The 16,953-nt window shown below is 35.9% G+C and overlaps 2 protein-coding genes across 6 annotated transcripts; both read right to left on the bottom strand.

Annotated features, from left to right (window-relative positions):
• Window positions 1-93: 93 nt before the first annotated feature.
• On the bottom strand, window positions 94-6,501 carry mapk12b (mitogen-activated protein kinase 12b). Of its 2 annotated transcripts, none has more exons than XM_067391667.1 (12): window positions 6,363-6,501; window positions 4,405-4,534; window positions 4,229-4,287; window positions 3,954-4,065; window positions 3,841-3,870; window positions 3,538-3,585; window positions 3,205-3,319; window positions 2,585-2,656; window positions 2,210-2,289; window positions 2,047-2,125; window positions 1,193-1,366; window positions 94-592 (listed from the first exon to the last, which is right to left on the bottom strand). In XM_067391667.1, the coding sequence occupies exons 1-12, from the start codon at window positions 6,479-6,481 to the stop codon at window positions 516-518; spliced, it is 1,095 nt and encodes a 364-aa protein (XP_067247768.1). In that variant the 5' UTR covers window positions 6,482-6,501; the 3' UTR covers window positions 94-515. The 2 variants fall into 2 exon arrangements, with proteins under 2 accessions (XP_067247768.1, XP_067247767.1); XM_067391666.1 differs by having other exon boundaries at window positions 95-592; window positions 4,405-4,529; window positions 6,363-6,486.
• Window positions 6,502-7,585: 1,084 nt separating this feature from the next.
• Window positions 7,586-16,442, bottom strand: mapk11 (mitogen-activated protein kinase 11). 4 transcript variants are annotated; one of them, XM_067391661.1, is made up of 12 exons: window positions 16,270-16,442; window positions 11,887-12,016; window positions 11,695-11,753; window positions 11,375-11,486; window positions 11,239-11,268; window positions 10,988-11,035; window positions 10,772-10,886; window positions 10,419-10,490; window positions 9,413-9,492; window positions 9,216-9,294; window positions 8,943-9,116; window positions 7,590-8,718 (listed from the first exon to the last, which is right to left on the bottom strand). In XM_067391661.1, exons 1-12 carry the CDS (start codon window positions 16,296-16,298, stop codon window positions 8,645-8,647), a joined length of 1,002 nt encoding a protein of 333 aa, XP_067247762.1. In that variant the 5' UTR covers window positions 16,299-16,442; the 3' UTR covers window positions 7,590-8,644. The 4 variants fall into 4 exon arrangements, with proteins under 4 accessions (XP_067247764.1, XP_067247762.1, XP_067247766.1 ...); XM_067391665.1 differs by having other exon boundaries at window positions 7,593-8,718; window positions 16,286-16,421; XM_067391662.1 differs by lacking the exon at window positions 16,270-16,442 and adding an exon at window positions 14,225-14,745 and having other exon boundaries at window positions 7,593-8,718.
• Between the last annotated feature and the right edge of the window lie 511 nt (window positions 16,443-16,953).

The following is a 16,953-nucleotide window of genomic DNA, read 5'->3' as shown; positions in this document are numbered from 1 at the left end:
TTGAGAGAAGATAAATACTTCACATTATCTATTGAAAATAATAAAAGAGCAACATTTTCAAATTAGTACACTCATAATAAATCATGAGACATTCATTAAGATTGTTTTATTCATTAAAAATAAGAAAAAATAAGAAATGTGGTGTTAAACATGCTAACCAATGTAAACTATTGCATTATTTAATAAATTAAATAAGAACTTATCGGTAAAGTAAAAATGTTGTCTACTGGCACACTGAAATTCACATTCATAGTGGCACATTCAAATGGTTTTTGGGCTGCTTTTGGTTGCAGGTAAAACAAGAATTTTGCATATTCAAATCATTTATAATTCACATAACATAACAATGTCATTGAGTCTTATAACTGAGTAACACTGTGACAAACTCACTTACATTTACTTACTTACAAAGTCAAGTCATATAGATTACATTCATTCCATTTTCTGTTCTCTCTCTTTGTCACACATTTATACATATCAGTGACATATGTGAGATACAGTATCTGTGATATCTTTCAGAGGGATGTTTCTTTGGAGTCTCTGATCTCTGTGACGGGTGGCTGGAAAGACAGGATCTCTGTAAAAGTGTGACCTGCAAAGTGAGAGACAGAAATGACATTGAATCAGAAGTAACAATCGAATTCTAATTCTGCTGCCTTCCAGCATCATTCATGTCTTTCACACCTCTCCCAGCTAAAAAATATGTTCTAGGAATGCTTTGCTAATGTTCCTGTTTAGTTATGAAAACATTATTTCTGAATGTTCTCTAAATGTTCAAAACATCCAGTTTTTAAATGTTTTAAAAAAAAATTTCTTGATTATGTGAATGTTAAAGGTTAATGTTAATTTATCATTTTGCAAGCATTATTGAAATGTTAATTTTGAATGTTAGAACCATTTTAACATTTTGAGACAATTATCCAACTAAAACTTAAGGAAAAAAAAAAAAACATTCCATGAATGATGTATAAATAACATTTTTTTGTTAACATTTTGATAACATTATTAAAGACCAGATAATTTTGAAAGAACATTCTATTAACGTTACTGGAAGAACCATGTCAGAACATTAGCTAAAGTTCTGAGAACATTCCTTGTTAGCTGGAATTATTCTTCCTTAACCTCAAGCACAGAAATTAAACCTAGCAATTCTCTTATTTTAGTTATTAACTGTCAAGACTTCATCTCATACGTTTCCATTGCTCCAGAGGCAGTTCTGTGTTGTCCATGGAGTGGTCATACGGCAGGGCCTCCGTCTCTTCCTCAGGCTCTCTAAACTCTGTAAACAGGGGGAGCTCAAGCGCCTCTGCAGCGCTCAGACGTTTGTCTGGATCCAGAACAAGCATCTGCTCCAGAATGCTCACCGCTGAAAAAGACACACATTAGACACAAATAACTCATATAAAAACCTTACAATTGACCCCATTACCATCCATAATTGCAAATTTAACATTTGCTCAAAATTGTAATATTGCATATCCCCTGTGTTCAAGAGAACAAAATCGTCATTGTGCAAAATATCTGTAATCAAAATGGAAGCTGCTGCAATTGGAGAAGCCACTGTGGCTTCCCCCCATAAATGTCTTGTGCCTGGAGGTGGATGCCAGGTGTTTAGAATCGTTGTAGTATGTCATTAAACATTTCAGAATTACCAAACAAACATTTGAGATGCTGTGCAATGAATTTGGTCCACTGCTTAGTCCAGTTGTTCAATCACATCCTTAGTTGAGGCAAAGTGAGTTTTTTGTTGTGCATTGAGGGATTTTGAGTTTGTGTTTTTTAAGCTATATCCCAAAATCTGCATAAAAATGGATAGATTGGGGTGTCCAATCCTGCCCCTGGAGGGCCTCTGTGTAGCTCCAACCGTAGTTAAACACACCTGAACCAGCTAAACAAGGTCTTACTATAGGCTAGAAAGTTCTAGGCAGGTGTGTTGAGGCAAGTTGGAGCTAAACTCTACAGGACAGTGACCCTCCAGGATCGAGTTTGGACACCATGGGATAGATGGAAACATAGCTAACATAGCAAAGGAAATAAATAGCTTACCCTCTGTGCTGGCTTTGAAGAAAATAGTGTTTAAGTCTTTCTTTGGTACTTTAGGTAGACCTCTGATGTAGTTTTTGGCCTGTATGCATAAAAAAAAACCATCAATTGTGCATTTCCGTGTCTAAATCTATGTAGTGTTTCTTTTTATATGTTAAACACTCACATCTTGGCTTTGTAGCTTCACTATGAAATCTGGCGCTGGTGTTCCTGTGATTTTCATGATCTCTCTTAGCTGGTCCAAGTCTACAAGTCTATGTCAAGGATTCAGTGAAAGAATAGAAGCAGTGCAATCCATTTTCTGCAGTTAAATCTGTGTAATCTCTATTGTAGATTGTAGTAAACCATTTGTGGCAAAAGCTAAGTCAGTTCAGTTGTTTGTAAATGCCATGATTGCTACTGTGATGCATGTAAATACACAGGCAAAGAACAACATACATTTATCAGTTTTCCATTAAATTTAATCATTCAGGTAAAAATCAAAACACTAAAACACGTGAAAGCAGAAACTGTTTAGGTTATATTATGAGGAAAAAGATACGGTCATTTCCTTTAAAAAGTGGCCTTCCAAGTAACATCTCTGCCATAATGCAGCCCACTGACCAGATATCAACTAAAACAGAAAAGGAGTGTTTGAATCAGTCAATAAAAGTCTGTAAATCAGTCAATCAAAAGTCAATGGGGCTGCATCCAAAATCGCATACTCTCTTGAATAGGTAGCCTACTTATTTTGAATCGGTAATTACTTCATGAATGCTAAAAAAGTATGTTCTAAATAGTATGAATGTGTGTAGTATGAATGTATTTTCATGTCATTATCATGTGACCAGCGTCAGTTATGTCACTCACTTTACTACCATTTAAAAATCCTCTCCTGTGGCCTCATGGGATAGTAAAGTGTCCATCGTATGCACACTTCAGAATCTCACCGGAAATAGTAAGTCATTTGGGTACTTTTTGTCTACTACTGTGAATTCGGACATACTTATTTTGTCACATACTGTTTTTCGCCTAATATATAGTAGAGAATTAGGACTATGTGTTTTCGGATGCAGCCCAAGACTCCACTGTGCTACATTGTGATGACATACAGCGACATCTGGTGGTTAGGGATATAATAGCTACATATATTTTGTCTCTAGTGGTAGTTCTGTATCTTACCTGTTTGTGAGTAATGCATCCAGTTGAGGATAACCTCTGGTGCTCTGTACCAACGAGTCACCACATAACCTGTCATTTCTGAATCTGCCTGACGTGCAAGTCCAAAGTCCAGGATCTGCATAAATTTTACAAATGTCAAGAATGTTGAGCAGACCAATATTTGTAATCTTATATTAAAATAATTATGAATCCTAAATAAAGAGTTGTTTTATATATATAAATATATAATCATAATAAATGATATAAATATATACTGAAACTTCAGCTTTTGAGAAAAAATGTATGTAGACATTCTTCATTTAAACAGCACCATAGACCGTGCTGGTTTAATACCTTCAGCTCACAGTCCTGGTTCACTGCCAGATTTCCTGGTTTGAGATCCTGAGGAACAACAACCAACACATTAACAACAAAGACAAGACTAATAATACATCTAAAAAGAAAGTAAAATACTCCTATTTATTATTATATATAGGCTAGTCTGTTTTTAAAGAAACGTCAATACACGCCTCCATAAATTTTCTCAGGGATGAGAAAAGGGAAGGGATGGACAGAGGATGAATGAAAGTCAGGGTTGAATGAAGTGGTCACCCAACCCCCTCTGTGCATCTTATTAAACTCTCAGAGGTCACATACCCTGTGAATGATCCCGGCTGAATGAATGTACTGTGGAAAAAGAGCAAGACAGAGAGATTTATAGATACCACAAAACTATAAAGAAGGACAGAGTGTGTATATCTGTGTCTAACCTTGAGACCCCTTAGTATCTGATAGACCAGAAACTGCACTCTGTCTTCAGATAGTCTTTCCATCTTCATCAGCTTTCCCAGATCAGTTCCCATAAACGGCATCACCAGGTAACTGAGGGAAAAGACATTAACTGCTGTTCCATTGTTGGTCTGTAGTAATGACTGAACTTTATAAGTACTTTTAATGAACATTTAATCTATGTTAGTTGTTATTGTTAATGTAAAACTCTAGTACATTTATAATGTCTGCTTTAAAACTTAAAGAATCGACTCACAAATCCTGAAATCTGTCCAACAAGATTTCTGAGGTAAAGACATCCAGCAGCCCAATAACCTGTCAAGTTGGTTAGAATTCGATATTAGGGAGCATGAACGACATTAACAGCGTGAATATATATCAGATTTCTCATAGAGATGGAGGCAAAACAGGTGTTATAAATAGTTAACGTACATTCTCATGTTTCATGTGCTTGAGGAGTCGTAGTTCTCTGTAAGCGCGTTTGGCGAATAGTTTGGACTGGAATGGCCGGTGGAGTTTCTTGATGGCCACACGCACTCCTGTCTTGCGATCAATGGCTGAACTTTGGATAGAGGGAGAGGAATAAGATCAATTCTTGACACATGTTCTTATAACACTTTGTAATAACCACTTATAAGATCACTGGGGTGTTAAAGTACAGTGAAATAGACTCCATCCGTAGACATATATTACATGTTCATGTTGATTGCATTTTTCTACGTCAACGTCTGGACCCTAAAAAGAGGTTGTGGATTGAGTGTTGTGTGCAACAGGTTCATTACTCAATCTGAAACTTGAGCAACTTGGACAACTGAAGAATCTATTAAAGCGGAAAGCCTTCTGAAGACCAGCACAATGTCTTTAATTCAGCAACTTCTGCTTGTTAAACGCAGACAATGGCATCAGCAGGGAGGCTTTGTTATGTGACCTCTTGTCTTGCAAAGGGAGAAAAGTTTACAGAGGTTTCACAGTTTCGTCCAGATAAGCAATGAGGCCAGGAAAATGAAGAAAACAGTTGGAATTGTATGATGTACCTAATTAAAAAAAACAATGCCTATCTATCAACGTTCATTGCAGAAATATCTTCCTTTCTACACTGTAAAAAACTCCTGTTGTTTCTACAGAAAAATACCGGCAGCTGTGGTTACCAGAACAATACTGTAAAAATGACATCAAACCGTAAACATACTTACGGAGTTACATGTGAATTTTACATTTTAAATATGTATATTTAACATTGGATTTCAGTACACTGTAAAAAAAAAAAAAAACAGTAAAATTTATGGTAAAATAACATATTTCATTAACTGATATAATGTTAATTTACCAACTTAATGAAGTACTAATATTTGTTTTGTATCTTTATAATACACTGACAGTCACCAAACACAGTGGTGATAAGAGTCACATGATGAATCGAAGTTCATCACAAGCAGATTTTCCACAAGCTGAAGAGGACAATACTAATATATAGAAGGCGCACAGTGTCATTCACACACACACTAAACACCATCATGGTAACATGCATGAAATTTTAAAAATGCAATAAACATTAATTTAACAACATTAGATGTAACATAAAACCCCAATGTACATAACTGATTAGAAAAAAATGAGAAAAACTAAGAAGAAACAGAGTTATTTCAGCGAAAATATATCAAATGTGAAGTGTCACGCAGGGAATTGTGGGAATGTCAATTTACGTTTTTTTACTGTAAATTTTACAATGAATTGTTATTTTTCACTTTCAAAAACTGTGAATTTAACGGTATTTTACCGTAAAATTACATTAAATGTACCGTTAGATCTATTACAGTTATTCACCGTATATAGTACGGAAACTTTCTGTAAACCAATTAACAGTTTTTCACCGCAGCATTTTTACAGTCTTTTACTGTTAAAATCACGGTAATTTTTTACAGTGTACTGAAGTTACTGCATTCTTTTAGCATGTAAAGTAATTTTAACAGCTGATAATTAAACAAAAACGCATCGATTTATGGGGGTTTGGGGGCTCTAAACAAAAGGTTGGGGGTCTTAAATGTACGTGTTTTCAGTAAACTTTCTGCAGCTACAACTTTACAAGTTAATCTTAGTTCACATAGACTAGAGGCGTTCGCCTGAGGTAACCACAGCAACAGTACGACGCTCGAACGCATTCATTTTAGATCAGTATCGCACGGTACATTGTAAATAAACAAACATGGTTATTTTGAATTTAATATATTTGTATAAATACTACTACCAATACCAATACTACCATAGTATGGAAATACTACAATCTTTAAGAAAGCTTTATTGCGCAAGACGATACTAAACTTTTTAAGTCAACCCCTGAAATTAATTGAGTAATTCTGACACTTTAAATAGCCTACTAACTTTATACTTACCAGACCGTTCCGTATGCTCCGGTTCCTATCTGAATAAGATCTCTGTATCTCTCCGGCACGTCCCAAACGGTTCTGTTTATGTCCTGGCGATAAAATCCTGCCCTGGTTCGCAGTGACATTCTCAGAGATTGTTGAAAGTATATCTTTCACATGTGAAACTGTCCTTTTTACGTTCTCATCATTTATCGAGAATTTTGATTAAGAAGCTCTTACAGAAAGAGCGCAAGCGGAGTACAACTTGGTAGAGCACCGGTAGATTTTGGGGGCGGTTCAAAGTTTCCACAATTACGCACTGGAGACGCGCTGAATCCTCTCTAGAACATCGTAAAACAGCTTTATCGGGATGTTATCACTAAACAGGTTTATGAATGAGGTTTAACTGACTCCCTTTAGTTTTAAAATACCTAACACCTTGATGGGTTTCGGGGAAAGTTATTTGTTTTATTAAGAGAGTGGGTGAGGGGACGTGGCTACATGCTGGTGGGACTGGCTGACTCACAAAGGGAGAAAGACCTAAACAGTCCCACTGAAACCGCTGAAGGCAGTTTTTAACTTTGTTTTAAAGGCATGCAGGAGACCAAGAGGAGGGTGGAGATATTAAGGGCAAAGTGCTAAGTCCACATAACCAGGACATCTGAACAACATCACAAAACTAACACTCGGTTTGTACTAAGTATTATATTTTATACTAATACACTGTGCTATATTGAAGGCAGGGCAGTTGTTGATAGTGGTCATTTGCAGAAAATGTAAATGTGAGAATCCACGCCCATATTACCATTCAACTTCAGATGATGGGAACTAGTTTCGTGACATCAAAGGTGCATTGTAGTCATTCAGGATATTCCAAAACATCTATTGAGAACAAATATTGAGAACAAATATTGAGAAATAACTGTGACGCTAACCTTGGTTTACCACTTCCTGAAATGCAGTTTCCTATTTTGAAAAAAAAAAAAAAAAAAGACATTCATTCTGTAAACATCTGTTGCTGTTCCTCAAATACTTTTCAAAAATTGTGTAATTCATTTTAGCATACAGAAAAAAAAAAAAAAATTTCAGAAGAATGAATTAAAATTGCTTACTCAAAAAAAATTACATAAGAGCTAGGACTGTTGACCAAGGTCACTTCATTTTCAAGCATTTTTGTCATTATTTTCATAAATAATTATATTTTTACATTCCTATATATATATATATATATATATATTATATTCAATTTGCATAAAATAAAAGCACTACAACAAATGTATACATGTTTTTTCCCTTTAGGAATTTTTTTGTTTTTTTGGTTGCATTATTTTCATGACAATCAAACACATTTTTCTCAGTTGATAATGTCACAATGCAAAAATAAATACATAAAATCCCATAGTGGTCCTAAAAGTAACTTTCTCTATGCAAATTGCATTACTTTCTTTTTAATTTTGGATGAAATACAACCCCTTGACAGTTCTATGATGGATTTTGTGAGATTGAACCAAACATATATGAATATTGACAACTGACTTGTACTATAGGGAAAAAATTGTTGTGGAAACCTATTATATATTACAATAAAGGACATTAAAGGGCCTACTGGCCATTTAAATAACTTAAAAAAAAAAAAGAGAAACAGTTTGAAACATTGTCCAGCATATGTTGATTTTTTTTTTTTTAAACAAAACTGAATCAGTGCAAACACACATGATGCTTTTGAGGTATATTATATTCAAATATCCTTGCAGATGCAAAATAAGTAAAGACAGATTATGTAACTGATTCAATTTTATGCAGACTTTTGTACATAGATGCATATATGAACTTTTTAAGACACACATCCCACTCCGTCCAACATTGTAAACATATTTATCTCCAGTGTGGCCTTCTCCTCATCTTGCTTGGTTTATTTTGGTCTTACACGAAAGACACCATACCCTGCTTTCACCTAGATGCCTCATATCAAATATAAAAACACTCAAAACACACAACTCTGCAAACACACACACACACACACACACACACACACACACACATACACACAACATGCACCTTGTAATACATGTTAAAATGTTAATACATTGTGTTTATATTCCAACAATACCAGTCATGTTTTGCTCTTAATAAAATGCGTGTATGAACACACACCACCATACAGGAAGGGCATCATGCCTTGGAAATACATTGTCATTGTCTCTGGTTGGACTGCAGTCTGTTCATATCCAACAATCCTGTAGTTTGTATATTTGAAAGACGGACAGTGACGAGGGTGGTATCTTCCTGGATTGTAGTTACGCTCAGTTTTATTGTTCAACTTGAAGACTTTCAGTTTTTTTGGGAGGGTCTTTGAAATTGTTTACTTCCTCGAAAACCAGCTCTGTGAAGGGGGAAAGAGAGAATGAATTCCATTGTCACTGTATCAGCTCCAAAATTTAAGTTGAAATATGTGACAAAAATATAAAAAAATAGTGTTGATTGTACATTACAAGGCAGGCAGATGATGTTTACATTGATCTTCTGAACAAACAAATAGCTTCAACATGGCGGTGTTTAGTGTAAAGATAATACGTTTACAACATGTAATGTAAGACTCCCTCTCACCCTTCCACTCCTCCAATGTGCGATCCTTGCTCTCATGGGTCTGATCATACGGAGGTGCCTCCGGTTCATCTTCAGGATCATGGTATTGGGAAAAGTACGGATGGCACAGTGCTTCACTGGCTGAGATCCTCCCATCACAGTCTAATACCAGCATTTTTTTCAACAGATCAACCGCTAAAGGGGTAAAATAATATGATTTTTTTTTTTGACAAATTACATTTTTTTTAAATATTCTTTGTTATACTTAATCGTAAAATTATGTGTTCGCCTCACCCATTGGATTTGCCCCCCTAAATATCTTCCCCAGGTCCTGCTGGGGCATGTGTGGAAGAGACTGGATGTACTTCTGAGCCTAGATGCATAATACCAAAAAAAAAAAAAATATATATTTTTTTTTTTTAAATGTAGCATTAATGCATTGATAGTATTTATAAATGAAACCAATATCCGAATGATTGGTCTCTTCTCACATGTTCGGAGGATATCTTCTTCAAAACGTCAGGGGTGGGAGTGCCTACCATCTCCATGATTCTCTTTAACTGATCAATATCTGAAGAAATGATGTTAAAGATTATATTGATCAGCATCATATCCTGATCTAGATCACCTAGATGTATTGTTATGAATGCTTAGGACTTTAAGGGTGTTTGGTTTGATTAAAACAAACTCTGGTGCAATTACTCTGTCAGTGTGATTTGAATAAGTGTGAACGCTGCCATCTGAACCCTGGCGCGCACCAAACAAAGGGGCTGAGACCGCTGAAAAGTTAGGTCTTGGTCTGGTTCAAAACGAACTCTGGTACGGTTCGACTGAAATATGAATGCAACATGGACCAAAGACATGTAAACGAACCAAACAGGACATGCTGTCACGAGATGTCAACAGTCTTCATCACAGTTGCAATGTTGCCCATCACAGTTTGGTACAGGCATCTCCTTGCAGCAAATCTTTGTTTGAGTGTGTGATGGAGGGATTCCTGTCGCTCTTTTGACTCCTTTACACATTTTATAAGCTCTTCATGAGTTGCCAATATACCATCATATGTACGCATATGCAGCGAGTGCATTTAGCCCAGCACACAGCATTGTTTTGGATGTTCTGTCGCAAAATTTACGTCACAAAAGCTGTTTTTTTCTGTTTTGTATCTTTAGGTTCGGTGTTAAAAATAACAGTGTGAAAATGTTCTTTTTGGTCTGGACCAAAAGAACCTAGAGAACTGAATGACAAGTGTGAACACACCCAGATTCTTCAGCCCAATTTGCAGCTGAAAGTCAAGTCTAGCATAGAGAATTGACCATCTGATGCATTAGTCTTTAGAACTGGATTTCTAGTTCCTTACAGTCAGCTGCTATAATTTAATTTGAACCACTTAGACTGCGCTTTCCTCACCTGCCTTACAGGAAGCAAGACTCACTCAAAAACCACACATAATCACACTAAGAGGAGGTTTAAGTGGCTCTCATGAACGAAGGATACAATCGTTGCCAGGAAACAAAACCTTCCCCTTCAGAAGTTCACCCATGATGCATCCAACAGACCAGATATCCACTGTAAAACAGATATGATCATATTTAATCAACCAGTTGTACAGAACATTATCTATCTATCTATCTATCTATCTATCTATCTATCTATCTATCTATCTATCTATCTATCTATCTATCTATCTATCTATCTATCTATCTATCTATCTATCTATCTATCTATCTATCTATCTATCTATCTATCTATCTATCTATCTATCTATCTATCTATCTATCTATCTATCTATCATTTTGTAAAGCACATGTACTTGAGATTGAAGTTTTTTTAGGTTAAGCCCATTTTACCTGTCTGGTTGTAATGCATCCAGTTGAGCATGATCTCAGGGGCTCTGTACCAGCGAGTCGCCACATAACCCGTCATTTCATCATCCGTCTGCCTGGCTAATCCAAAATCCAGGATCTGACAGTTTTGATAAAAACAAATTAAAACCAAAGAAATGCATTGTGGTAATGCGTGGAGCTTGTAGACTGAAAAGGCATCAAAAGGGGAGTTTTTCTCACCCTGAGTTCACAATCTTCATTCACCGCTACATTGCTTGGCTTTAAGTCCTGCAGACATGCATACAAATTATAATTGTGACTATTGCATTTTGTTAAAATACAAATTATGCAATTGCATATTGTTAAAACTACTAAAACCAACTATTTTATATTATACAATCACTATGGTGTCCTTTTTTGTAAAGACTCCAGCAGCCTGTAAAGTGGACGATAAAACAAAAACTGTGAAGGAGGAAAGGAAAAGCACTCACTCTGTGGATCAGGCCAGCTGAATGGATGTACTGTTTGTGAGGGAGGAAAAAAGTCAAGTTGTGAGAAGAGGTAGTAGGTTTATATTCAGTTTATATGTATGTTTGTGAAAAAGAAAAGAACAAAAAATGTGCTTACCTTAAGGCCCCGGAGAAGCTGATAGATGAGGAACTGCACATGTTCATCTGATAGTCTTTGAAATTTGACAATGTTGTTGAGATCTGCTCCCATCAGGTTGGTCACGAGATAGCTAGAGAGAGACAGAGATGGTCTTAGCTTATATCTGATCTAAGCTTTATAAATCATCACTCACTTGCAAATGCAGTTGTTTGATAACTGGTCAGCTGCAAGTGCAGATGGTTTTAATCAAATCAAACAGGCCATTTTAGCTCCACTGACATCTGATCGCTATTTGATGTGCTCTCAAATGCAGATATTATCACCGGGAAGACACTCACACCTCATTGAATTCTTCAAGAGAAGCTGCTGGGGTGAAAACATCCAGCAGTCCAATAACCTGGATGACAAAAGCATATAACATGAGTGAATCTCAGAATGTGGTTTGAACAGACCTAACAAACTCCATTCAGATGTTTCATGAAGTGCAGGAATGGATTTACGTGTTTTTGCATGGGTTTCGGGGGACTTACATTCTCATGCTTCATGTGTTTGAGCAGTCTTAGTTCTCTGTACGTTCTTCTGCTGTGGATGAGGGACTGGAAGGGCCTGGAGAGCTTCTTAACAGCCACTTTCTGACGGAGGCGCACATCATACGCTGAGCTAGAGAATGAAAGAGTTATGCAATTATTTGATCCGATTTAGAACTGATGTTTTTGCTGAGACAAATAATTGCCACGATAACAGGATTTTTGGTATGGCTGGTGTGTTCCTGTTAAATCTGACCTTTTATTTCAAATGGTGTCACTTCCTCGTAGCAGTGGACCATATTAAACTCGCTCTTTATGAAAGCACTCGTATGTTCTTTATTGAAGCACATGCTCTGGAGAAACATGTCGAACACGAGTGCAAGACTCTGAAGTAATTAAAAAGTACATAGTAAAAGTGGCATTTGTCTCACCTTTCAGAGGCTCTAGAGTCATATCAGTTGAGACTGATTAGACTGGCTAATTATTTTAACGTTTCAAAAGGGCAGCTGAGAAATTAGGTGAAACGGAAGCATAAGAAATTGAGTCAGCGAATAAAGTAATAATTCCTGCTGTAACTCAGTATTATGAATGTACTTTAGTGTATTAAATAAAATAAATCAAAACATCTGGCAGTTCTTTGGAACTTGGTTAATGATGGAATTCTTAGATATTCATTAATCAAGATGTGAGACGCAGTCCCGGAGTTTTATCTACAAATGAATCATTTTATTTTATTTTATTTTATTTTATTTTATTTTATTTTATTTTATTTTATTTTATTTTATTTTATTTTATTTTATTTTATTTTATTTTATTTTAAATTGTTTTATTTTATTTTATTTATTATTTGATTTTATTTAAGTTTGTGTTTTCATAATATAAGTGTGTGTTTACTGTATATATTTATTATGTAAATATAAGTGCACACACATACATGTATTTATTTAATGAATAAATGTTACATGTATACATGTATATTTATATATAATTTATATTTTTGGTAAGTATATACATGCATGGGTGTGTATTTATATATACATGATAAATATACACAGTACACACACATATATTATGTAAACACAAACTTATTTTGGATACGATTAGTCGTGATTAATTGTTTGACAGCACTTATTTTATTATTTTATTTTATAATTTATTTTTATTTTATTATTTTGGGCCAAGCAAAAGTAGTGAATCATCCATCTACAAATGAATCGTGCAATATATATGGTTTAATTTCATTTATTTTATGGCCACACTAAAGTCTCAGACTCTGTTAAAAACAAGAGCACCCAACCCCCATTTGGGACGCTCCCTTCCTTTGATTGTACCCCTCCACACACCAGGTCTGCCCAGCCCCCTTCCTTTAAAATAAATCAGCTCTGCTGTGAAGAAGTCAAATAATCACACAATAGAAAGAGGCTTAACGTGAACAATGCAAATTCACAGCTCATTTGAGTAAGAAAGTGTTCGTGGGAGTGTGTGTGAGCGAGAGATTCCTCGGGAATAAAATGACAGACATTTGAATAAGGATTGTTCATCCTTCTAGTTGTGCTTTAATCCTAACAGATCTGAATCTATATTCAAATTAAGATATTACAGGCCCATATCAGGCTTAATTTGAATTGGAATATCGTGACTAAATGACTATTGAATTGTTGGTTTTGCATGCTTTATTAAAGCACTGTGGGACAAGGCTTATTATTAATACAATGCATAACAATAGCTTAATCAAGCCTCTCATGTCAAATGATACACTGCAATGTCTCTATAATCATATCCCCAGGCTGTTAGAAATAGCTGAAGTCAACATGGGATCCAATCAGCAACATTTAAATCCTCTGTGTAAATCCATTGTTAGTGTTTTGCATCTTTTAATACAGATAATGAAATAATTAGGTCTCAGGTGGTCTCAGGATGTTGTGGGGCATCTGCGTCACTGACAATGAAATGAGCTGCATCGCATAATTTTTCAGAGCTGGCAAACCTCCCAAACAAATGAGAAGGAAAAACTGGTAATAGCTTCCAGGATGACATGTGATGGCCTCAAGGAGTGTTCTTTGCTTCTTCTTTTTTTTTTCAGATGCCTTTGGGTTTGTGATATTTGTTAGTTAGCTCCATTTAGCATTGTCAACCACAATGTCTTTCAGTACACTAATTTCAGCGGCCGCCTGAAGCAAACAGGCTGTAGTTTAAAAAATATAAAGCAAAACAGAGCAGGAAACAGTCATTTTGGATTAAGCGACTTGTTCATTGCAAGTTTAGTAGAGAAATCTGTTTGTATAGATCACTATTAAAGGGATAGTTCACCCAAAAATGAAAATTGTTATTTATTACTCACACTCATGTTGCTCCAAACCCGTAAGATCTTCAGAACACAAATGAAGATATTTTTGATGAAATCCGAGAGCTTTCTGTCCCTCAGTTGACAGCTACACAGTTGACACTTTGAAGCTTCAAAAAGTTCATAAAAAGATCATAAAACTAATCCATATGAATTGAGCGGATTAGTCCAAATTTTCTGAAGAGACTCGATCACTTATATGATTTAAAAAATTGAATTTAGGCTTTTATTCACATACACATTCATCAACATACACATTAGTTGTGGTAAACGGAAGCTCAAGCATGTGTGCTTGACTGGCGAGAACCAATGAGGTTCATTCTTGTGTTACGCATCACGTTTAAGCTTCTGAAAGAACCAATGAGATTCATTCTCATGTGACGCATTACATTTGAGTTTCCGCAAGAGCTTTGTTCTTGCACATCAAGCAGATTCGGTTTGCTGATCAATGTTTATATGTGAATAAAAGCCTAAATTCAAACTGTTCATCATATAAAGCGATCTTGTCTCTTCAGAAAATTTGGACTAAACCACTCAATTTATAAGGATTCGTTTTACGATCTCTTTATGAACTTTTTGAAGCATCAAAGTGTCAGTTGCGTAGCTGTCAATGGAGGGACAGAATGCTCTCAAATTTCATCAAAAAGATCTTCATTTGTGTTGCAAAGATGAACGAAAATCTTAGAGGTCTGGAACGGACCTTTTACCCTTTAATATGTAAAATATTCATGAAATTATGCCCTCATGAAATTAAGCCAGTGTAGATTTTCTTTCTGTGATAACTATCTTCATTATGAGTCTGATTTTGACTAAGTTGTCACAACAGTAGCTTGGAGATGTAATGCTGAGCGGAAACAGCAATGCCCCGATTACACAACAATTGTGAAACTTGGCTTGTCTTCAAAAAGTTGGGAAGAGGAAGAGAAACATGTTTACTTCCAAACATAATTTAGCATATTATCTGGATGAATATGTAACCTATTGTTGGTACTACAAAAATGACATGACTGACTATGACTATAAAGTACTGATTGACATATTTGCAAATTAGTATAGTGAAAATGGGAAGATACTGAAGCCAGAAGCTGCGTCACCATGGCAACCGTTTCAGTCAGTCACAGCACGAGGGAGGCTGGAGGGCTCTAATGTTGGAGTTGAGATGCTACAGAGTGCAGTGCAATGTAAATCTCTCAGTGTGAGTGCATTATGGCAGGATGAAATATCTGGAAGTTTTCCCATGCAGATGGACATCAGATGCTGATGGGGGTGTGGCACGGGTAAAACTGGAAGGTTTCGCTTTAAGACCAGAACCGAATGGGCCTAGCATGTTGTGTCTACTCGAGCAATATTGTCATACCAGATGGGCATGTTGGAAGGTTGAACATAGAATCTGAAGCCTTAGTATGTGCTCATTCTATATATAAATACAACTGATGTGACTCCCTGTGAACACCTGTGTTTGCTTTCACAACTGCCTTTTTGTTCTTGATGGACTGCCAGATATAAATCTGTTGGTTCTATATATATGTATATATATTAGGCTATACTTATCAACAAACACGCCACATCCAGTCAGACAGACATTACTGCTGCAGGAATGATTGACACATGTCAGTAAACAAAAGGAGCAGCAGCAGCCTGTATCACAATATAATCAAATATAAACAGCAATGTTAACAAATATAACTTCCAGTATGCCGTTTTGTTAAATATTTTCCTGGCAGTCGTTGATTATCATTGTGGAAAAAGTAAAATAAATGTTTTCCGGATGTTGTTTTGTCAGGCTTTATTCCTGCCTCACCCTCTCCTCTTCTTGGACGCTAAATTACGAATCTTACTATGACGAAGGCTTAGCTAATGAATATTAATTTGCACACGCTGACGTTGCTTGGTAACCTTCCTGGAGCGTCCAGCGTAATATTCATGAACCACGCCTTCAGTGAAGGATTCAGTAGCGGTCTGAAGGCGTTTCAGCCAATCATCGGTTGCGTCGTTAATATTCATAAGCCAAACCTTACTCATAGTAGTGTTTGTAAACTCGCCTGCTGGTGGACTCACCATACTGAGCCATATGCCCCCGATCCAACCGGTGTGAGATTCTGGTATCGTTCTGGCACCTCCCAGACAGTCTTGTTTAGTTCTTGCCGGTAGAATCCCGGTCTTGTCGACATATCTTCCTTTGGAAAAGACGCTCTTTATTACAAATCTGTCAGAAAAATATTAACGCATCCGCATGTGAGATATGCCTATGTGTGGAGGCAGCCGGCTTTAGTTCCTCTTCTTCTATTTGCCAGAAATGGGAGGAACCGTCTGTGATGTGTGCGCTTGTGTGTGTGTGTGTGTGTGTGTGTGTGAGAGAGAGAGAGATGGGGGATGGGACAGGCATTTTTCATGTTATAAAAAAATATTATAATTAGCCCAATATTATAATTATTATAATTAAACTATTCATGATAATAATACAAAAACAACAACTGCATATGCCTATCATGGCTAACCTGCTTCTACAAAAATATATTATCACTCTAATTTAAAAAAAAATAAAATAAACTTAAGAACATTATGCTATTCACATACAAAAAACAAACAAACTGCTCAAGATTTATTTTATAATAAAGGTTTATTAGCTGTCATCTCAATATAAACTCCCAAAGTTAGAATATTGAAAAACACTTTATTACAATTGCAATTATTTATAATGCAGATTAATTAAGACAGCAAAATAC

This window comes from Chanodichthys erythropterus, chromosome 8, assembly GCF_024489055.1.
Source record: "Chanodichthys erythropterus isolate Z2021 chromosome 8, ASM2448905v1, whole genome shotgun sequence".
Taxonomy (NCBI): domain Eukaryota; kingdom Metazoa; phylum Chordata; class Actinopteri; order Cypriniformes; family Xenocyprididae; genus Chanodichthys; species Chanodichthys erythropterus.
The sequence above is the reverse complement of the archived record's forward strand: the minus strand, read 5'-3'. Positions and strand labels throughout refer to the sequence as shown.